This window comes from Corella eumyota, chromosome 2 (assembly GCF_963082875.1).
Source record: "Corella eumyota chromosome 2, kaCorEumy4.1, whole genome shotgun sequence".
Lineage (NCBI taxonomy): Eukaryota > Metazoa > Chordata > Ascidiacea > Phlebobranchia > Corellidae > Corella > Corella eumyota.
The window spans coordinates 2562105-2585797 of record NC_137491.1 but is presented as its reverse complement, the minus strand read 5'-3'; the positions used below and the strand labels follow the sequence as shown (position 1 = coordinate 2585797).

The 23693-nt window shown below is 30.5% G+C and overlaps 1 protein-coding gene across 2 annotated transcripts; it reads left to right on the top strand.

Moving 5' to 3' along the window:
- The first annotated feature begins 412 nt into the window (after nucleotides 1-412).
- Nucleotides 413-23383, top strand: LOC145743960 (ATP-binding cassette sub-family A member 2-like). Of its 2 annotated transcripts, none has more exons than XM_082562042.1 (30): nucleotides 413-552; nucleotides 5253-5346; nucleotides 5652-5766; nucleotides 6044-7023; nucleotides 7219-7652; nucleotides 7810-8766; nucleotides 8928-9224; nucleotides 9681-9881; nucleotides 10246-10369; nucleotides 11087-11247; nucleotides 11495-11624; nucleotides 12064-12219; nucleotides 12355-12461; nucleotides 12584-12651; nucleotides 13032-13244; nucleotides 13400-13824; nucleotides 14408-14523; nucleotides 14687-15532; nucleotides 16153-16285; nucleotides 16745-17012; nucleotides 17309-17621; nucleotides 18203-18359; nucleotides 18526-18650; nucleotides 18761-18872; nucleotides 19108-19270; nucleotides 19740-19924; nucleotides 20558-20763; nucleotides 21432-21722; nucleotides 22348-22494; nucleotides 22697-23383. In XM_082562042.1, the coding sequence occupies exons 1-30, from the start codon at nucleotides 487-489 to the stop codon at nucleotides 22724-22726; spliced, it is 7620 nt and encodes a 2539-aa protein (XP_082418168.1). In that variant the 5' UTR covers nucleotides 413-486; the 3' UTR covers nucleotides 22727-23383. The 2 variants fall into 2 exon arrangements, with proteins under 2 accessions (XP_082418168.1, XP_082418167.1); XM_082562041.1 differs by lacking the exon at nucleotides 413-552 and adding an exon at nucleotides 2973-3103.
- Nucleotides 23384-23693: the final 310 nt, after the last annotated feature.

Genomic DNA, 23693 nt, shown 5'->3' with positions numbered 1-23693 from the left:
TTCGTTGCTTTAGTGTTGTGTATTTAGTAATTCAAGCTGTTTCGAGTTTAATTCATAATTTACCTAACAAAATATTAATATATTTAATTTTATTTATTGTATAAATTTTTTTATTAGAACGGATAGGTAAAAATTTAAAAGTTTTAAGTAGAAATTAAAATCTTTAAATAGATAAAAATCTTGCACAACTTTAGGTCATGCTTGAGCTAATATTCTGAATCAGCTGATTTAGCACATTAAAAACAAAAAAAAAATTGTTGCACAAGATTTTGTTTTGAAATATGTTTTTGTTTTAAAAAAATGAACATTACACAATAAAATAACCTTTAAAGGGTAATTTAGTAAGTATTTCAACACTGGACCAATACTAGCTAAAGATTTTATAATATTTTTACAGACATAATAAGTTTAAGTTCAAACAAAAATCATAAAAATAATGTAACGTAATTAAAGGGAAATTAATATTATTTTCCACAAGAAAAGAAAATGGGATTTTTTCTTCAACTTTTGATTCTTTTGTGGAAGAATTGGAAACTGAAAATTAGAAACTATGTAAGTAACTAATTTATATTTCTATTTGACATATTTCCTAATTTTTTTTTTGTATATCTTTTTTCTTGATGTTCGAAGGTCGAAACGCGACCTAAACATAGAGTAACAACTGTTACTTCGACCCAGTCTCGAGTTGCCTTTAGCAGTTTGGGATATTGTAGATTAAAATTGCCCAGTAATTAGACTGCTGATTAAGTGCTGGCCCAGCAGAAGTCCATACTGTTTATAGCGCCTTACTTAAGGGCGCTGCACCATGAGAGCAGTGGGGATTGAACCTAAAATATAATTACAAAAATATAATTACATAAAATTGCTGAAATATAATTACATAAAATTGTGGTTATTATTATCAGTAAAAATACCTAGCTTTTTGTCTATTCTTTAAGTCAATACAGTTATAAATTAGCTTTGGTTATGTGCTATTGTAGGAATTTAACCTACAACAAGTGGCCTATATTGTATAAATGCACAACTAAATATGCCTTATGCTTATTAGGGCTATTAAATTAAAAAGGAAGTTTATTTGAGAACTAAGGAAATGGTTTAAATTGAATATAAAACTATCTGAAAAGACTTCCCATCTGGAATAAAGCCGTCTATGCATTTATCCCATACTTAGTTATATTAATTAGTAAGCATTAAAAGTATGGATCATTTTTTATTTAGTTTAAGTATTTTTTGCAATAAATTACACAGTATATTGCTATCAGAATATAAAAAAAAGAAAATTTAAATATAATATTAAGTTTTTAATATTAAACATTTCTTGCACATAAAAACTTTATTAAAATTTAGACAATATGGGTTATACAACAGGCTTTAGTTGTAAAATTATATTATTATTTTAATAAGCAACAAAAAATTGGGTGTTGTATTATATACTTTCTTATTTATTAAAGTTATAAACATTTATAGCAATATATGGCAAACTTTTTTATATTTATTTATTACTACATTTCTTTTTTTTTGAAATTTTTTTTTTTTTTAAGTAACTTTACAATCTAAAATATTGTATTTTTAAACCCCTAAAATTGCAGGGCATGGGAATCAAACTTAAGACCCTAACACTTGAAAAGATCTCAACTACTTTTCCACGCAGTTTCATTTTAATATCTTAAACGCTTAACTAGCGTTCCAAAGTTCACAAAAACACCTTTCGCTGAAGTGCTGTTTCGTTTGTCTATCGGATAAAAGCAATATTATGACGTCACAACCAGATTCTTTATTAAATAGACAAAAGGCACCGGTGTCTATTTCTCCATTAATATTGTTTGGTTGGAAAACGGTTTTCTTTTTTGGTAGAAAAGATAATAAGTTTTGTAAGGGCGCCGTATGTTATTTTAGGTATTTAAAATTAAAGCAGTTTTTACTGGATTTTTTGCTATACGCGTCGCAGTTAAAAATATTTTAGTAAGGGTTTAACGATAGTTTAAACAACATTAGTAAAAACTAATTAGTAGATTTGTTAAGTTTGCTAACTAAAGCGCAAGGAATCGTATTAAATGTAACTGTAACACTTTAAACTTACGTGTGTTATTAGCGTTTATAATATTTTATATTTTAACAAGCAAAATAATATATGTTGGTTAAGATTTAAGTAAGTTGTTTATTTTAGATTATTATAGGCAGCTCTATTTTATTTTTTTTTATTTTGTTTTTTTGCACATTGATAAAAGTAAATAATTAATACGATATACAATTAATATTACAACAATGCGACGGGATAAATTAAAATAGGTAAAAGTATTTAATAAATCGGTTTTAATATTATATCTACTATAGCTACATCGTAAAAATAAAAAATTCTTTTCTCAAAAAATATTTTTTTTATCAAGTTTGTTTTTATCGTTACAATAATAAGAATTAAAATTCTTGGTATTCTCTGCAATTCGATATTTTGCAACAATATTGTAACACGATATATTTGGAAGTATTTCCGGCATTTATAAGGAACTGGACAATAAACAAAATGTGGAATGTGCATTTTTTTAACATTTTTCAGCGCCATTTAAATGCTTAAATAAAAAAATAGATTAGTTTTTTATTAGAATTTATATTTATTTGTAAAATATCGCGTTTTAAAAATAAAAAAATAGTATTACGTAAAAATAGAATAAAATAGAAAAAAATAGTTTTTGCAGGTTTCTTTTCGCATTTTTTTTTATATTTTGTTGCAGGAACGATATTTTAGTTTACGCATAATCTACAATATCATTAATTTTTAAATCTATAATTAGATCTAAAAATACACGAAATTAATTGCAACAGTCAGATGAAAAAAGGATCTAAACTAATTAATTTTAAGCTATACATATTTTTTATTATATTAGGTTGAGTTATGTAGATTTTATTAGCCCAAATATTAAGTAATTTTTAAAGCAAAATCAATTATTTTTTTACAGTTTAACATTTATTTTTAAAGTATTTATTTATCTATGCAATTAATATAACTAAAATGTCAAGCTTTAGGGAATATTTGCGAGAAAAAATCAGCCAAAGTTCGTTTTGTATTCTAGTTTGGAAAAACTATTTACTTAAAAGAAAATCACCGGTAAGAAAACGTTAAAGATGAGTTTAATAAAAATCGTTATATGGAATATTAAAAGTAATAGAACTTTTAAGAGCAATCTATAAGTGACCATGCACCCGTAGCGTGGTGTAGTGGTAAGAAAACTTGCTACACCACACATGAGGTCGTGGGTTCAACCCCCACTGACCTTATGCTGTAGCGCTCTTGACTAAGTCGCTATAAACGGTACGAACTCCTGCTGAGCCAGCGCTTAATCAGCAGCATAATTATCGGGCAATTATAATCTATAATATCCCAAACTACCACAGGCAACTCGAGACTGGGTTGGGGTAACTAATGTTACTCTATGTTTAAGTCGCGCATTTGACTTTCCCACATCGAGGATAAAGATGTATACAAAAAAAGGTCGACTTTGCAGCCTAAGTATAACGGCCTTTTTTACCAGAGCTTGTATCTTAAATAAACTTTAGTTAAAATTTTGTAGACCTTATACCAAGTCTGGATTTTGTCTTATTAATGTATTTAAAAGGAGGTTTTTTCTATATATGTTTTATTAAGAATTGTTACAACAAACCACAAACAGGCATTTTAATATGCAAACTGCTACAGAACTTATATTAAAGCAGTTTTACTGAGCAAAATATATTTGTTTTTTTTTTATTTTGTTTTTTCGCACATTGATAAAAGTAAATAATAAATGTGATATACAATTAATATTACAACAATGCGACAGAAAAAAAATGACAAAATCAATTTAATGATTTAAAACATGCCAAAAGTATTAATGTTTACATAAAGATTTTAAGTATGTTATGACATGGTCACCAAACCCAAATTTTAGAATAGTTCCAACAAACCACAAACAGGCATTTTAATATACAAACTGCTACGGCTCTTATATTATAGCAGTTTTACTGAACAAAATATATTTGTTTTATTGGGTTTGGTGATTGCGTTATAATATAAAATATAACTTTTCTTTAAATTAATTTAGTAACTTCTGTTTTATTAATACTTTTGGCATGTTTTAAATCATTAAATTAATTTTGTCATTTTTTCCCGTCGCATTGTTGTAATATTATTTGTATATCGTATTTATTATTTACTTTTATCAATGCGCGAAAAACCAGCATAACTAAAAAATAAAAAAAAATAAAAAAAAACTTTTCTTATTATTTTATTTATTGCTTTGACGTTTCATTTTGTATCGGTAAAATTGTTGATAATGAATAAAAAGGTATGCAAGCTGATATAGGAAAATATATCGATTACAGGTAGTGTGTTATAACCAATATATAAGACCGGAACCCACTTTGTTGGGTTGTCCAATGTTGTTAGTCCAAAACATTTTAGCGCTTGACCAGTCAATATTTGTTTTGTATTCGAACAATAGATCAGCTGTTTTGTCACGTGGTACACTGTGACGTTTCACGTGGTGAAATATCGTTTTGTTTGCTTTTTTCAAAATTTTTTGGTAAATTTTTTAAAATTTATTGCAATTTTTTTATGTAAAGGCCTGTTCACACGACATGGTAACGTTGCGTTGCGCTGCGTTACGTAACTTTACGAGTTCTAGGGAATTCTTTTTAAATTTTTATAAAAATATTTAATAAAAATTTACCGCTTACGAAATCTTGCGTAAATTTCGCTTCAGCTACAAAACTTTACAAAATCTTGCGTAACTTTCGCTTCAGCTACAAAACTTTACAAAATCTTGCGTAACTTTCGCTTCAGCTACAAAACTTTACAAAATCTTGCGTAACTTTCGCTTCAGCTACAAAACTTTACAAAATCTTGCGTAACTTTCGCTTCAGCTACAAAACTTTACAAAATCTTGCGTAACTTTCGCTTCAGCTACAAAACTTTACAAAATCTTGCGTAACTTTCGCTTCAGCCACAAAACTTTACAAAATCTTACGTAACTTTCGCAAACTTTCGTACGTGTGAACGACTCTGTTCATTTCAAATGGTTGCGCAATCTTACGTTGCATTGCGTACGCCGTGTGAACGGGCCATAACTGTGTTAAATTCACAATTCTTTTATAATTTTACTTTTTTATTTAATTTTTACTTTTTGTAACTTTTATTTTCCTAAAATTTGAACACTATTTTCTACTTCAGTATAGTTCCTTTAAACTATTTTAATTTTAAAATATTTATTGTTTTTTAGTGGGTGACGGTATTCGAACTTGCAACCCCATTGGTTTTATTTTTTCTGTTATATGGTCTTAGAGGAAAACAACCAGTTCAAAAATATGCTCAAAGTAAGTTTTTAAATTTTTTTTTAAATCAGTAAAATATGTCAATAAAATACTAGGTCAATTAATAATTTATTATAAATATAATATTAAAGTACTGAAATTATTAAACATTACGGTTTTTTAAAAATTTAAAAGATTTAATAAGAAGTTTAAAAATTATAAATAAATTTATAAACTATAAACTTTACATGATTTTACTAGTGCAATAATTTTATATTTTATTCGTTTTTGTTTCATATTTTCCATTATTCTTAGGGGAAAAAATACCTTTTTTTATGAAAATATTTTTAACGTTTATGTTGTTTTAGCATATTTTAACCCCCAGCCTCTTCCAAGTGCCGGCATGTTGGCAGTTCTCCAGGAATTCTGTCCTGATGTGGACGGAACTGATGTTTATGGATACCCCATCTATAACAGATCAGCGTGAGTTACATTTAATCATATTATTTGATGTCTTAATAGAAATTAATAAGTGTAGATGCATTAGACTTTAAGTTGAAGGCTCTGGGATTGATTTCCACTGCAATATCAAAAAAAAAAAAAATAATTTTTTTATTTCTAACTTAATTATAGTTTTTGGATCGCTTGTACTTCATGGTCCTTACTATTTCTCAAAAGGACTTAATCCTTGCTTACTTATTCTTGTACTTTTGGTCCGTAATTTTCTCTTTTATTTTTTTATTCTTTAATTTTTTTATAGAATTGGACCATTTCTAGAGGACTTACATCATGCATGGGCAAATAGCAGTCAACTACATAATATAAGCCTAAACCAGGACATTATTAACTTCGATGCTGCAGTAACAAACCTATCAAAAACTTCTGACAAATTTAATGAACAATTTCAAAACACAAAAACTCCAAAAATTCATGTTTTTCAAATTCTTAAAAATTCAAGTGAATTTTATGAGTATCTGAACAAAAATTTGTCATTACCATCTGACCAAGCCAATAATATCCTAAATTCAACAATCAATATTTCTAAGCTATTAGAATATAGCACAACTATATCAAAATATCAAGACTTTTCAACCCAAAATCACAAAATAATTAAAAGAAGTGTAAATTTCCCCTATTCTTTATTTCATTTCCATTCACTTACAAAGATACCAAAATTAATGAAAACCATTTTAAAATCAAGTAACTCTGTAAAACATAAGCAATCTGGAATAATAGACAATCAATCTAATAATGTAATACAACCTTTATTGTTAATGGCGTTATATGGTGACGACGGTTTATTGGATTCTTATGCAAATGACACTAATCAACAGTTTGGGACACTCTTAGCTCTAGAAAGTATTCTTTTTACCCCACAAAGCCTTCGATTTTTAATTTGCGACCAAAATTCAAAAATTTTGTCGATTCAGCAAAACACTACCAGTGTTTCCAACAATTTTTTGTGCACAAACAGCAGCGTTGCCAAATTAAATTCCCTCTCAAGCGAACTTTTTCGACAAGTGAACAATACTGCATTGTTAGATTATATTTCTGAATTTTCTAACTCAAGTAGCCAAGTAACAAAATTCAACAAGTTGGAAAATAATTTGGAGTCAGTTATGATAAGTATAAACGACTTGAACAAGTTGTCAAAATATTTAAATTCTTTGTCAACTTTAGCAAAATTCATTCCTAAAAATTCTTGTGTTGAATTGGATTTAAAAGATGTTAATAATACAGGTAAAAAAAATACAATTTTTTTGGCAGTCTATTTTGTTTAATTCAGGATTTCATATTCATTTATCCAACTAAAATGAATATAACTTATTCTGTTAGTAGGTTTTTTTTAATTATTTTAAAAACTTTTTATGTTGTTTTTTTTACATATATGGTTTATAAAGAAATTTAGTGTTAAATTAAATATTTAATTTTTAGATTCATTGACCACCACCCAATCTCCCAACCTAAACTCAACAACACAACTAAACAAAACAACAACGAATCATAAAAAATCTAAAAACCTTGATCTACTTGAAATATGGTTGGCAGTACAACCTTTATTATGTGGCAAAAATATTAATGACGATCATAAAACAAAAAAGGGAACAAAAAAATCTGAAGACTTTTTCTTAACAGGACATCAAAAACATAATCTAGGAATTCTAATTCATGTTTTAACCAGCAATCCGAAGATATTATATGCACCTAACAATACACAAGTTGATGAAGTTATTCTGAAAGCGAACACTAGTTTTGCGATTATTGATTTGATTACAAAGGCTGCCGTCGAATGGAAAAATGTTTCGAAAACAATTAGGAACTCTTTATCGGACCCTAGTGTCAATAAAACAATCAATTGGTTATATCAGGTAATATAATATAAAAATTTTAAACATTACTTTTTTAAACAAAAAGAAAAATTACGTTAATTGTTATTTATTTGTTAGTTATTATTACTTCAACAACTTTTTTTAACAGGTTATCACTTTTTATTATATAGTTAAATACTCTAAATTTAATTTTTAGTTAAGAAAAGCCTACAGAGAAGACCCTTCTTTAGTTGGTAACCTAACAACCAATCAACCATTATTAACCAATTTTCTACAAAGTAACACCAGCCTACCAAACACCACCACACTACATAACCAGCTGAACGAAATCGACAATGCTGCATGTGCGTGGCGCAGCCTAGTGGTCAAAGTCAGCATAAATTGGTTCAAAGGTTTTAAAAATGAAACCGAAGCTGTGAAGTATGCCACAACAAGAGCTTATCATGACAACGCTTCGGTTTTTGCGACAGTGATTTTTGAAGTAGACAAAAATGGGAACCTACCCCCTCATGTTGTTTATAAAATTCGACAGAACGCAAGTTTTACCCAAGACACCAACCAGATAAGATTACCTTATTATAGACCTGACCCTAAAAACTGGGATTTTAGATACTACAACTTTGGTTTTGTTTGGCTTCAAGATTTAATTGAAAGAGCTATTATCTGGCAATTTGTTGGGCATGATGTTGTAAGTCCTGGTGCTTATTTGCATGAAATACCATTTCCTTGCTATAGACTAGATCAATTTGCTATGAACTTGGAGCATATTATGCCATTGGCTATGATCATATCATGGGTTTATACGGTAGCTATGCTGGTACAACATATTGTATATGAAAAAGAACGTAGATTAAAAGAAGTTATGAAAATAATGGGTTTGTCGAATGGAGTACATTGGATGGCTTGGTTTACTTCTATGTTCTTGCAACTAGAAGTTACAGTTACTGTTATTGCATTTTTACTAAAATTCGGAAATGTGTTGGGAAACAGTAGTTTTATCATAATCTGGTTGTTTTTTAGTCTCTATGCAGCCTGTACTATCATGTTTTGTTTCTTGGTTAGCGTTTTGTTCTCCAAAGCCAAAGTGGCATCGGCGTGTAGCGGAATTATTTATTTCATGACATATCTTCCATTCGCATACATGTCGATTCAGGTAATAAATAAAATAATTATAAACTGTTTAATTTAATAAGTATTAAACAGCTCAAGTTTTCTTAAATTTTTTAACACTTGAGCCTAGTTATTTTAGTTTGTTTTTAAATTAAAATTTACTATATAAGTTATATTGACATTTAAAAACTTTTTTTTTTTTAGGAATTTGTTCTTCATCAATCTGTGTCTAGAGTGGCCAAATTATTTGCTTCCCTATTATCAACAACAGCTTTTGGACTCGGTGCGAAATACTTTGCATTATACGAGTTATCGGGGGTCGGAATTCAATGGTCTAACATCTCTCTCACCCCAGTGGAAGGAGATACATTTAGCTTAGCACAAGTGGCTTATATGCTGATGGTTGATACAGTGTTGTATGGGGTGCTTACCTGGTATATTGAAGCTGTGTTCCCTGGTCAATATGGGCTTCCTAGGCCCTGGTATTTTCCCTTTACACAGGTAATTTATACTCTTGTTTTTTATAAGGGGATGTTTCTGCAAAATTAAAAAAAATTGTTGAGCTTTAACAATAATATATATAAGAGGATATTGTTTTTGGTGCAAGAATAAAAACAATAGTTGCATAAACACCACACCTTCCTGCGTAATAAACCAGTTAATAAACCAAAAATGGCACCAAATTAAAAACTTCAAACCAGTTAAGACAACCAAGGGAAAAAAACGTTAAAATTTTGCTAAATAATTAGAATTCTTAATTAAAGCCAAACTTCCTATGTAAAGGTTAAATCAATAGAAATTGTATTGCAGACCTAAACAGCCAATTAATTTAAGGTTAACTTTAACTTAGTAATATCTTAAATTGAATTCCTTGACCTAATAGTCAGAAATTTTAAAGTGTTTTGTGTAACTAATTCCAGATATTAATTTTGGTTTTATTTAATTTTTGATCTGCAGTCTTATTGGATGGGGCATGGAGGGACAGAATCTGAATGCTTTTCAGCTCGTAAACTTTACGAGAGATTGAGGAATTCCAGAAACTATCAGAGCGTGACAGAACACGATCAGGCTGTTGCTATGGAAACCAACCCCACTAGGTTTATCGAACAGGAGCCCGATAATTTGAAACTGGGGTTGAGTGTTCAAAACCTGACAAAGGTAGTTTTTTTTTTTTTTTAATTATTTATTTTTAAATTTGTACGTTAGCATTTTATTATTTTTTTTTAAACAAAAAATAGGCAAAGTTACTATTTAAATAAAAAAAGTTTAATTTAAATTTAGTAAATAATAAGTATTTTATGTTTTTTTTTTTATTTTGGTTTTTCGCGCATTGATAAAAGTAAATAATAAATACGATACACAATTAATAATACAACAATGCGACGGCAAAAAATGACAAAATTAATTTAATTAATTTAAAACATGCCAAAATTATTAATGTTTATACAAAGATTTTATAGTATATTATGGCATGGTCACCAAACCCAGCAAAAGCTAATAAAAAAATTTGAAATTATTTTAGATTTATAAACGCGGTAAAAAGAAGGCGGTTGACAAATTATATTTAAACCTTTATGAAAACCAAATAACTTCATTTTTGGGTCATAATGGAGCAGGAAAAACCACAACAATGTCCATTCTAACAGGTAAAATTAATCACTATTTTGGTGATATTGTGAAGTTGAATAACAATGTGTTAGTTGAATAACAATGTATTATATGTAAATGTATGACTTTTTTTGTGATTCTGACATTATTATTTGTTTGTGTGATTAATTTGATTGTGTTACTTAGTATTTTGTGTATAGATATATGATCATTTTTGTTGACCTATTGATTTTTAATGTTTGATTTAACAATTTAAAAAAAACAAACAAAGCTTACATATTAACAAAATATTGCCTAACTATTTATTTTTGCTCTACATGTTCTTGGCATAGCCTTTAACTTTTAGCTTTTTATCATATTTTTATGTAAAGTTTAGCCTAAATTACCATAAATTACCAGTGGCATTTTGTAGTTGCCAGAACACTTGATTTCACTACGTGAGGTCTTGCTTTTGATTCTCATTGCTTTTATGTTGTAGTGCACTTAAGTAAGGTGCTATAAAAGATATAAACTCCTGCTAAGCCAACACTTAATCAGCAGTTTAATAATCGGGCAATTATAATCTATAATATCCCAAACTGCCATAGGCAACTCAAGGCTAAGTTGGGGTAACTGATTTTACTCTGTGTTTAGATTGTGAAGTCAATTTTTCCACATCGAGGATAAAAATATATGAAAAAATAACATGTCAATATATTTTCACTTACAATGTTTAAAAAACGTTTATGTAAAATTTTGAATAATTATATTTACAGGTTTAATTCCCCCTACATCAGGTAGTGCTTATGTATATGGCTGCGATATAAGAACTGATATGTTGGACATAAGAAAGAGTTTAGGAATGTGTCCCCAACATAATGTTTTGTTCGATGTTCTAACTGTGGAAGAACATCTGTGGTTCTATGCAAGACTCAAGGTAGAAAAATTCCTTTATTTTAGTTGATAACTCGCACTATGACCGGGATATTATAATATGGTTGCAACTTACAATTAATATTTACCTGCAATAATTAACCAGCACACCACAAACAGTAGTTTACTTTTTTTTAGGTCTATAACTTACATATATATTCTCCACTAGGCTTCATATATATTGATGATGACTAAAATAACTTATTGTAATTTTTATATTACTTGTAACAACTATATTTTTTTATTGTCAGGGTGTTGCTGCCAGTGATATAGACAAGGAGATGGATCAATTTTTATTCGATATTGGTTTGCAAGATAAAAGAAATTCAAAAATTGAAACTTTGTCAGGTGGCATGAAAAGAAAATTATCAGTGGCTATAGGTTTGTTAATCTTTTAAAGTTTTTTTTTTGTATATATCTTTATCCTCAATGTGGGCAAGTCGAATGCGCGACTTAAACATAAAGTAACATAAGATACTTCGCCCCAATTTCAAGTTGCTTGTGGCAGTTTGGGATATTATAGAGACTATAATTGCCCCGTAATTATGCTGCTGATTAAGTGCTGACTCAGCAGGAGTTTATATCGTTTATAGCACCTTACTCAAGGGTGCTACACCATGAGAGCAGTGAGGGTTGAACCCACGACCTCTTGTGTGGTGTAGCAAACGTTCTTACCATTACACAATGCTGCCGGTTGTTTTTTAGTAAATAAAATATTTTGTAAAATGTTTTTGTTAAAGCAAATTAAACCATTTTTACTTTTATACATTAATAATAAAATAAATAAAACATGAATAAAAATAAATCATAATCTTTACAGCTTTTGTTGGTGGATCTAGGACAATCATTTTAGATGAACCCACAGCAGGGGTTGATCCCTATGCAAGAAGAGCTATATGGGACCTTATTGTTAAATATAAAGTGGGTCGAACCATTCTACTTTCAACCCATCATATGGATGAAGCCGATTTACTGGGTAATTTAAATATGAAAAAATAGTTAAAATTTATTTGTTGTTTATATTTACATATCAACATCAATTTACTTTAAATTATATTATTTTTGATTTACTTTGGCTTCATTTTTTTATTTTTAATTATTTTTATTTAAGGTGACAGAATTGCAATTATTTCAAATGGTAAACTCCAATGTTGTGGAAGTTCTTTATTTCTTAAAAGCACTTATGGAAATGGATACACATTAACACTTGTTAAAAAGGTAATATACTTAATTAACCTATGTTAGTAATACCATAACTTAAATGCTTGTTGTTTAAATTTTTTTTAAATTTAAATACCACATGTTTGAGTGATTTATTATTTTTGAACTTTGATTTTTAGGACTTTATTGAATCGACGAGTTCTTGTTCAAGCAGTCAACAGGTTTCAGTAGAAGATAAAATAACAAGGTGAATAAATAAAGTTGGTATTAAATTTTAATATTTAAACTGGTGGTGTGGAGTGGTGGTACATAAAGTCTCTTGTTCAAACTCTACTGCTCTTATGCTGTAGCACCCTTAAGTAAGGCACTTCAAACGGTATAAACTTCTTCTGAGCCAACACTTTATAAGCAGCTTAATTATCAGGCAATTATAATCAATAATATCCCAAACTGCCAAAGCCAACTCAAGGCTGGGTCAGGGTAAAATGTTACTTTATGTTTGGGTCAAGAAGTCGACCTTTCCACATTGAGTAAATACTAATTAATAATAATTATAGTCTAGTTTCTTCACTTTTTATTTTGTTTTGGTTAATTAATTTTTAAAATTACCTTATCCAATTTTTTTAGATTTGTTCAAACTTACGTTCCCATGGCGATACTAACCCACCAAACCCCGACCCAACTCACCTTCATTCTTCCCTCAGACTCTTGTAAGAAGGGTTGTTTCTCCAAACTCTTCCACAAGCTTCCTTCACACTTGGACACCCTCGGAATCAAGAGTTATGGTCTCAATGACACAACTCTGGAACAAGTCTTCCTCAAAGTGGATGAGAATACAAGGTTTTTAATTTGGATTTTTTTTGAACATTTTTTTAAAGTTTCAAATTTTTGTTTTATTAATTTATATTTTAATTAATTAAAAATTGTTGGGCCCTTTTAAATTGCATAACAGTATTTCAATTTGTTTTATTTTATTTAAAATTTTTTTTTTCTAGATGGGAAAGTGAATTGTCAACTAATAGTTCCTCACCCAAACTTAAAAACTCCCCAAGCAAGAAACCACATAACCCTTTACCCAATCACCATGACAATAAACCCAATGACCTAAGGTCAGAAGTTGAGTCAACCGACGACCTTAGTTCAGAGGTCGTGCCCCGAAAACAATCGTATTTGACCTCCGTTGAACAAGAAGCAAATGACATGGCATTAGCATGGCTTAACAGTCCGATAAATTATGACGTTCAAAAAACTCCAAATTCAAGTGAAAATTTATTGAAAACTGAACAAAATTTTCTGTGTGGATCAACAAATAATATTTCAAGTCAGCGTAGAAATCCATTTGATAATAATTCGATTACATCTCTTGAACAAGATGAAAATAGCGTGTTTAATGATGATGTTCCATTGCTTCCTAATCAAGGTAGTTATAAACCTTATTTAAAGTCATATATTAGCGATATTTTTGGTGTCACTGAACACAAAAATGAATAATTTCACTTACTTTTAAAGTTATACAACTTAAAAAAAAAATTAAAATTAATTAAAAGAGAAGCCCTGTTTGTCATGAGGTAGAAAGTACTAGTTTGTATACATTCACTATGCTACTTGGTACTTTCTACGTCACACAAAAAATATGGTAACCTGGTTTTTTATGTTAATCATTTTCCAGTATTTTTGAAAATTAAATTATAAGTACCATAGATATTTTTTTTAAGGTTCTAAAGCCATTTTGTGATTCATTGTCAACCATACTAACGTGCTATAAACATCACTTACAAAATTGCAAAACTCTCTAACATAACACTTTAAAATCTAAATATAATAAAGCTTGGTGGACTATATTTGTCCAATTTATATCCATGCAAAATAAAAGAAACTGTTTTAGGGTGGGCTATTGACTAGTAAAACTAATTTAAATTTTGGTTAACAAAACAAAATAAAGAATGATTTTTAACTAAAATCCTTTTTTGCTTACAACTTTTTTTTTTGTTATTTTCACACAGATTCAAACAGCAATAATGACAGTGATGATGACGAGTTGTTGAACCTGAGTAAAGATAACGATGGTATGGGAAGTTATAAACTATCTCCACTTTGCCACAACTTAAGAATTTTAAAGGTAAATTATTAACTTAATTATTTAAAAAGTTCATGTATTCAAAAAGTTTAAAGAGTGGGATTTTTATTTTCTATTAAATAAGGCAATTTTTAGTGGAACATACTAGCAAATTTTAAGTATTAACAGAGATTTATTTTTTTAATAAAAAACAATTAATTTTTAGGGTCTTCTGTTAAAAAGATTGCATTATGCTCGTCGTAGCAGAAAAGCCGTTTTCTATCAAATTATGCTGCCCTCTGTGTTCGTTTCCATAGCGATGACTGTTGCTCTATCCTTACCCAAAGCAGGGGATCCCCCTCCTTTAACCCTTAGCCCCTCCATGTTTCACAATATCACCCAACCTCGAGGTAACTTTATCCCGTACACAGATCAACGCGCACTTTTCTCCGCTCACTACGATGCCGAAGTAGGATCCGGGTTAAAGTTTGTCGATGCCGATCCCACGAAACTAATTTCGACTTTCACACTGCCATCTGGTGTCGGAGCGACATGTGTTCTTAAAAGTCCCTTTAATTCGACCTTTGACCTCTTTGACCTCAACCTTACGACCTCCGATGGTGAATTTGGGGACTTGAAACTTCTCTCAAAATATTTTAACCCGGAATGTCAATGGTCCTTTACAGGGGGGTTACCTCTGTCCCAATTTTTACCCCCAGTTACCCCTGATATTGACTTTATGAACGTGACTGACCATACGGACTGGGCGTTTAAAAATCATGCGCCATGCATGTGCACAAAAGATCGTCATTCTTATGTTTGTCGTAGCGACTATAACATTGAACCAGTAATCCGCAAGGCAGTAACTGGTGACTGGTTGCTTGATATAACTGGTAAAGAACCAATCTTACCATATTTGATGTACACCACAAACAAGTATAGATTGCATAGGTATGGTGGTTTAAGTTTTGGTGAAGTTAGAACGGGGATAAATCAATCTTTCCCAGGTTGGCCTTCCCCTTTAAGGAAAGTAGCAGTTAGGGATGCAGTACAAGTGTTATATAATCATAAGGTAAGTTGATCTTTTACTTTATTATATATAGTGAATTGCCATGGTCAGAACTTGCAACTATAATAAGCCCACGATTATTTATGACTCTTCTAAATCTAAATAGGCTCTTCTAAATTTTTGTAATTGAACATATATGTTTTTTGTACATTGTTCACCAAGCTACACTATTTATATACAAACAAAATATTATAGTAATGATTATAGTTTTTACAATTTTAAGTTTTTTTTTATGTATATCTTTATCCTCGATGTGGGAAGGTTGAGTGGTAGACCTAAACATAGAGTAACATCAGTTACTCCGACCCAGTCTTAAGTTGGCTTTAGCAGTTTGGGATATTATATATATTATAATTTCCCGATAATTAAGCTGCTGATTAAGTGCTGGCTCAACAGGAGTTCATACCGTTTATAGCGACTTACTTGAGGGCACTACAGCATAAGAGCAATGGGGATTAAACTCGCGACCTCATGTGTGGTGTAGCAAGTGTTTCTACCAATACACCATGCTGTCGGTGCATTGTATACTTGCCTTAGTAATTGGTAAAAAATAAATTATATTAGATTTATTTTTAAGCTTTAAGTAGTGTTAGTTTGAAAACAGGTAATGTTTTGTTTTTTAGGGCTTTCATTCTATGCCAATTTATTTAAATGTGTTAAATAATGCAATAATGAGAGCTAACTTACCACAATCAAAGGGCAACCCTGCAGCTTATGGAATAACTGTTATCAACCATCCTATGAATAAAACTGCAGGTGAGGAAACTTAAAAGAATAATTATTTTTTTTCAAAAATGGAGTCAACTGTGTTTAATATAGTAATAAAAAATATAACCAAACTGTTTTAGTGGTTTAAACATTGCACAGTTTTAATTTTAATGCAATACCGGCAGCGTGGTGTAGTAGTAAGAACATTTGCTTCACCACCATGAGGTCCAGGGTTTAATCCCCGCTGATCTCATGCTGTAGCGCCCTTGAGTAAGGTGATATAAACGGTATGAACTCCTGCTGAGCCAACACTTAATCAGCAGCTTAATTATCGGGCAATTATAATCTATATAATATCCCAAACTGCCACAGGCAACTCGAGACTGGGTCGGAGTAACTGATGTTACTCTATGTTTAAGTCGAGCATTCGACTTTCCTGCATCGAGGATAAAGATATATACAAAAAAAATACTAAATGCATCATTTCACTTTTTTGGTAATTTTCAGGTGCTTTAACAATGGATTTTCTGCTGTCTGGTACTGATGTTATTATCGCAATATTTATTATCGTTGCTATGTCCTTCGTTCCCGCAAGTTTTCTGGTGTTTCTGGTTGCAGAAAAATCATCCCGAGCAAAACATCTTCAGTTTATTAGCGGAGCAAGTCCCCTAACTTACTGGATTGCCAACTATATTTGGGATATGCTGAATTATATGTTTCCGGCTGCAGTGTTTATTCTTATATTGCAGATTTTTGATCTTCCAGCTTATACAAGGTTAGTAATAGTTTTTTTTATCTATCTCTTTATCTTCGATGTGGAAAGGTCGAATGCGCAACCTGAACATAGAGTAACATCAGTTACTTCAAGTTCGAGTTGTCTATGGCGGTTTGAGAGATATTATAAAAATTATAATTACCCGATAATTATGCTGCTGATTAAATGCTGGCTCAGCAGGAGTTTATACCGTTTATATCGCCTTACTCAAGGGCGCTACAGCATAAGAGCAGTGGGCGATTAAACCCACCCCCTTATGATGAGGTTATTTTTTTCAACATATTATTTTATCACAGAGGTCCCAATGCTTATGCTGTTGTTGCCTTATTTCTATTATATGGATGGTCCATGACTCCAATGATGTACCCTGCTTCCTTCTACTTTGACGTACCTTCTACTGCTTATGTTTGCCTTATTGTTCTCAACCTATTTGTCGGCATAACAACAGTTGTGACTTCATTTATGATTTCTCTGTTTCGGGATGATCCACATTTAGTGGCAATCAATAAAATTTTGGATGAAATTTTTTTGGTTTTTCCGAATTATAATTTAGGAAAGGGGTTGATGGATCTATCTTATATTGAGTTTATGAATGAATATTATGAACAGGTTTGTGGTTGTTTTAATGTTTGTTTTAGTTCTGCAATATTGAACTTTGGATTACATTTTTATATGGTGTTTCATAAATATATAAACTACCCACTAAAATTTAATTTTATTAAGGATAAATTGTACCTTTCGTTACTTGTGCAATGTTAGATTTTTTTTTTTTGTATATATTTTTATCCTCGATGTGGGAAAGTCAAATGCGCGACTTAAACATAGAGTAACATAAGTTACTCCGACCCAGTCTCGAGTTGCCTGTGGCAGTTTGGGATTTTATAGATTATAATTGCCCGATAATTATGCTGCTGATTAAGTGCTGGCTCAGCAGGAGTTTACACCGTTTATAGCGCTTTACTCAAGGGCGCTACAGCATGAGATCAGTGGGGATTGAACCCACAACCTTATGTGTGGTGTAGCAAGAGTTCTTAGCACTACACCACACTGCCGGTACACCATTTCCAATATAATGAAATTGATGAAACTTTAATTATGTACAACCTAAGACTGATTCTTACGCCTTGAAAAAAAATTTTTCATTTTTAAGTAACAAAAAATTTTTAAAGTTTTATTGTTGTCTTTTGCAGATTGGTGAAACTGGAATGATAAAATCTCCTTTTGAATGGGATTTGATAACCAGGCAGTTAGTTGCCATGGCAATAGAGGGCATAGTTGGTTTTCTGATCACTGTTTTGTTTGAAGTCAACTTTTTTGCCAAGAAATCAAAAACAAAAAAAGAATTAGGTAATTTTAATTGTTATGTAAAAAATAATTTTATGTAAAATTGTTAAAATTCTTAAAGATATTTTGTGCATTTCTTTTAAGCTTCATTATTTTATTTTAATATTTTTATTAATAAATAAACTTTAATATTTTATCGCTATAAACTTTTTTTCTGTTAATTTTTTAGAATACTTAAATGCTCGAGGGTTTGAAGATGCAGATGTGGCACAAGAGCGACATCGAGTAACTGAAAATAATAATGAGGATTTAATCACAGTTAAAAATGCATCAAAAATTTATCGAAAAAAACAAGTAAAAAATTAAAAAAATTTTGGATTATTTATAAAAGCAATCTAAACACAAAAAATTTAAATGAATAAAAATAAATTTTTAGAATAATTTTTATAATTTAATTTTTTTAGAGAAAAGTAGTTGCTGTAGATCAGTTAAACTTCGGGGTAGGTAAGGGTGAATGTTTTGGGTTGTTGGGAGTCAATGGGGCAGGAAAAACGACTACTTTTCAAATGATAACTGGTAAGACTAAAAAAAAAAATTTTTTTAAAAAAAGACTTTTATATTTTTTATCACCTGAAGGTGATACATTTTGTTTGTATTTTTATTGGGGAAGGGTGTGCTGTTGTGACATGTTAAGGTCATCTGTAATCGCCCGGCTCAAGGGCAAATTGTGTGGAATTAGTTTGGCTTAAATCCAAAACCATTTGTAGTTTTCACCACCAAAAATTATATGAAAAAAACTTTTTAACTTTAGGTGCTACAGAGCCATCTTGTGGTGAGGTTTACGTGGGAGGCCACAAGATGTCAGGAAGAGCACAAGAGCGCCTCCTAGCGCAACAATCAACCGGATATTGTCCCCAATTTGATGCTTTGTTCAACGAACTAACACCACTAGAACATTTACTTCTATATGCAAGGTAAATGGGTTTACAGTAATAGTCAGAGTATTGTTATTAGTGTAGTAAAAGGTGATTTTTTTTGTTTGTAAAAAGTTTTATTTGTGAATGTTAAGTAAATTTTGGGGTTGTTTAGGATATTCTACTTTTAAAAAAAATTGTTTTGTATTGGTATAAAATTTGTTTTAATTTAATAAAGTTTTTTTAAACTTTTTTTTGTATTTATTTATCCTTGATGTGGAAAGGTGGACTTTACAGCCTAAACATAGAGTAACATCTGTTACCCCGACCCAGTCTCGAGTTGCCTGTGGCAGTTTGGAATATTATAGATTAAGTGCCCCAAAGTCTAGCTGCTGATTAAGTGTGCTACAGCGTGATATCATTAGGAATTGAACCAGGACCTTATGTAGTAAAGCCAAGTGGTCTAACCACCGCACCACACTGCCAATTAAAGTAAAGGAATTAAATAAAAAAAAATTGTTTTGGAAAGATTAAGGGGAATCCCCGGTAAAGATGAACAAAGGGTATCCAGATGGGCGATCAAAAAACTCGACCTTGAGAAATACAAGAACGTGCCCTCTGGCGATCTTAGTGGTGGAAATAAGAGGAAGTTGTCAGTGGCCATCGCATTAATCGGATATCCATCTGTTGTGTTATTAGACGAACCAACTACTGGTAAGTAAACTTAAGTTTTATTATTTTTGTTTAAATAGTATATATATATATTTTTTGTATATATCTTTATCCTCGGTGTGGGAAAGTCGAATGCGCGAATTAAACATAGAGTCCCTTCAGTTACCAGTCTCGAGTTGCCTGTGGCAGTTTGAGATGTTATAGATTATATTTGCCCGGTAATTATGCTGCTGATTAAGTGCTGGCTCAGCAGGAGTTCATACCATTTATAGCAACTTAGGGCGCTACAGCATGAGCTCAGTGGGGATTGAACCCACGACCTTATGTGTGGTGTAGCAAGTGTTCTTACTACTACACCAAGCTGCCGGTTATTAAAAACCATAAGTTTATTTTCTTATATTTTTGTGTTATTTTATTCTTCTTTTTTGCTTTAAGAATAACCTAGACATAACAACGAACTAAATTCCATTTTTACCTATACATCATATTTTTCTAAAGTTTTGTCAATTTTTTGGCATAAAAACCCTTTGAAATTATTCCTTTTTAGAGAATGAATTCTTTTGGTTTTGGGTTTATTAGAGCTACTAGTTTTTGTGTTTTAATTCAGCTTTTTTCCTAAATTTTTATCATTTTTTTCTATACTATCTTAAATATTCTTTAAAAATCTTTTATTAGGAATGGATCCAGTTGCTCGCCGATTCTTATGGGATCTAATCCTGGATGTTGTGAAGAGTGGAAGATCAGTCCTCCTAACATCCCACAGTATGGAGGAATGTGAGGTCCTCTGTGATCGGATCGCGATCATGGTAAATGGAAGGTTTCAATGTCTTGGAGAAACTCAACATCTCAAGAATAAATTCGGAGAGGGATACATGGTTTCGGTACAAAAATATTTTTTATCTTAAATTTTTTAGTTTAAAAGGTGTTCACACGACAAAGTAACGTTGCGTTACGTACTTTACGAGTTCTAGGGATTTTTTTAAAAATTTTAATAAAAAATATCTAGTAAAGGTCACCGCTTACGAAATCCTGCAGAAATTTCGCATTGGGTACAAAAGTTTGCGAAAGTTACGTAAGATTTCGTAAAGTTTTGTACCCAATACGTGTGAACGACTCTGTTCATTAGAAATGGTTGCGAAATCTTACATTACGTTACGTTGCGTACGACTTTAACAAAGTGAAGGCCCATTCACACGCTACGTAACGTAAAATCTTACATTACGTTACGTAGCGTGTGAATGGGCCTTCACTTGTTAAAGTCCTGCCTCAGAGTTGTATTTGTACTCATATGGCGATTTACTTTCGAATTGTTTATTGTGATGTATTTAATTTGCCAATAGTAGGCATTTTTATTCAAAGAACTAAATATTGAGCATGTATATAAATCTTCTCTAAGGCCCCATTATAGTTGAATATCTTTTTCAAAAACTATAAATATTTAATAAACACCTCACGTTTTTGATTTTCTGTCTTGAATCACAATTTTTCTTTTTTAAATTAGTAACAATTTTTTTTTTGGCCAATCTAAATTTTATTCAAACTTTACCAGATTCGATCCCAAAAACCGGACAGAGTCGCCTCCACTTTTTCCACAAACTTTCCCTCTTCGACTCTTAAAGAACAACACTACCACCGGGTTTCCTTCCAAATCCCTGCACAATTACTCCACCAAGTGTTTAATTTTATAGAGGATAAACAAATAGAGTTGAGTATCGATGATTTTTCAGTAAGTCAAACCACATTGGACGACGTTTTTATTAATTTCGCAAAGGATCAAAAGGATTCAACAATTCAGGAAACAAAGAAAAAGTTAACTTGGAGTCAAAGTTGTAGAAATATGGTAAGTTTATAATTTTAATAAAACAGCGTGGTGTAGTAGTAAGAACACTTGCTAGACGACACATGAGGTCGTGGGTTTAATCCCCACTGATCTCATGCTGTAGCACCCTTGAGTAAAGCGCTAAAAACGGTATAAGCTCCTGCTGAGCCAGCACTGAAGGCAAAAACCAATGAGCAGTTCAACTATTGGGCAATTAAAATCTATAATTCTATAATATCCTAAACTACCAAAGTCAACTCAAGGCCGAGTCAGGGTCACAAATGTTACTTTATGTTTAAGCGAAACATAAGTTGACCTTTTTGTTTGTATATGGCTTTATCCTCGATGTGGGAAAGTCGAATGCGCGACTTAAACATAGAGTAACATCAGTTACCCCGACCCAGTCTCAAGTTGCCTGTGGCAGTTTGGAATATTATAGATTATAATTGCCTGATAATTATGCTGCTGATTAAGTGCTGGCTCAGCAGGAGTTCATACCGTTTATAGCGCCTTACTCAAGGGCGCTACAGCATGAGATCAGTGGGGATTGAACCCACGACCTCATGTTAGGTGTACCAAGTGTTCTTACCACTACACCACGCTGCCGGTATAAATCAATAAATTTATCTAATCTTTAAATTTTAAGTTTAACAAAATATTTCCACCAACTTCGTCCCCTACTCCCAGTCCCGGGGATTCCCCGCGCTCGTTAACTTTAACGGAAAGTTCCCTGTTGGATAACAACGACATCGAAGACGACGACGAACCACTTTATTTGTTCGACCAAAACATGGTAAGTAATGTGGTAGACACTTGTTTTTTTCACTTATTTTTTTAAAAGTTTTTTTTTAGGGTTTATGTTTTTTTTGCAGTTAAAATTAAATTACTTTTTTAAGTTAATTTTTATTTTAAAGTTTGTTTTTTAAATTGTATAAACATTTTTTAATAGAGTCTATATAATAATTATTTAGTGATATTAATATTTTAATTTTTAGTCTCTTTCGTTTATTGATTCAACTTGCTAAGGACTAAACTTGTCTTCCAAGTTTTATGTTAAAAAAATTTTGCAGTACTTTTTTATAATAACAATTTTAACGTAATTAGTTAAATATTTCATGCTTTAAATCAGATTTTTGGTTCGCTGCTTTTTTATTTCTTTGTTTAACAAAAAGTCCAAAGTCAAAATTATTGTAGTTATTCAAAATTAAAATTATTTTCACCTTAATAGCTTCACATATTAGTTTTAAAACTAAAAAGTTTTTTTAAATACTGTTCATCAACGCACTACATTTTCTACATGATTAGAATTTACATTTTTATATGTTTTTTTTGATAGTTCGTCTGTCTATCTACTGAACTGTTTTTTTTATATATTTGTATTATTTTGGTGCTGTCTTTTTTGTAGAGTTAATACTATTCCACATTTTCTAAAAAAAAGCTTTGTACATAGATGCTGCCAATGTATTAGAATGGTATTAAAAATACTAATACAAAAAATATTAATGTACGTTTAATTATAGATAAAACATATTGAAATCGGAAAGTTTGTGATATTTCATAATTTTTGTTAAATACTTATCTATTAAATTTATAAAAGTTTACATTAAAACATGTAATATAGATTAAATATAGGTAATTTTATGTACTTTTTAAATTGAATAATTTTTTAAAATAATAACAGGGTAATTTTGTTTTGTAGAAAATGCATTAAAAAATAAATATACTTCCAGTTAAACTGTTACGTAACAAATGTTTACAGTTTTAACGTAGTTCCGTTGAATAATTAGAAAGAAATTAACTGGCTTTAAATAGTATTATTTGTTAAACCATTGTTTTTAGAACATTTAAAATTTTGAAAAATTTTTATAATTTCACTTGCATAAAACAGGTGTAAACAAATAACGTACTTTCGTTTATTAATAAAAAATATTTCTGAAATTAGTTATAACTTAAAGAATGGGTACAAAAGAATTACAAAGTGTTAAGAAAAAG

Excerpts from the sequence above, each read along its gene's own strand:
- LOC145743960 (XM_082562041.1), top strand. The coding sequence starts at position 3,008 with ATGTCAAGCTTTAGGGAATATTTGCGAGAAAAAATCAGCCAAAGTTCG. Across the intron at positions 7,024-7,218 it reads AAAAGATGTTAATAATACAG|ATTCATTGACCACCACCCAA; the intron begins GTAAAAAAAATA and ends TTTAATTTTTAG. Across the intron at positions 9,225-9,680 it reads GGTATTTTCCCTTTACACAG|TCTTATTGGATGGGGCATGG; the intron begins GTAATTTATACT and ends TTTGATCTGCAG.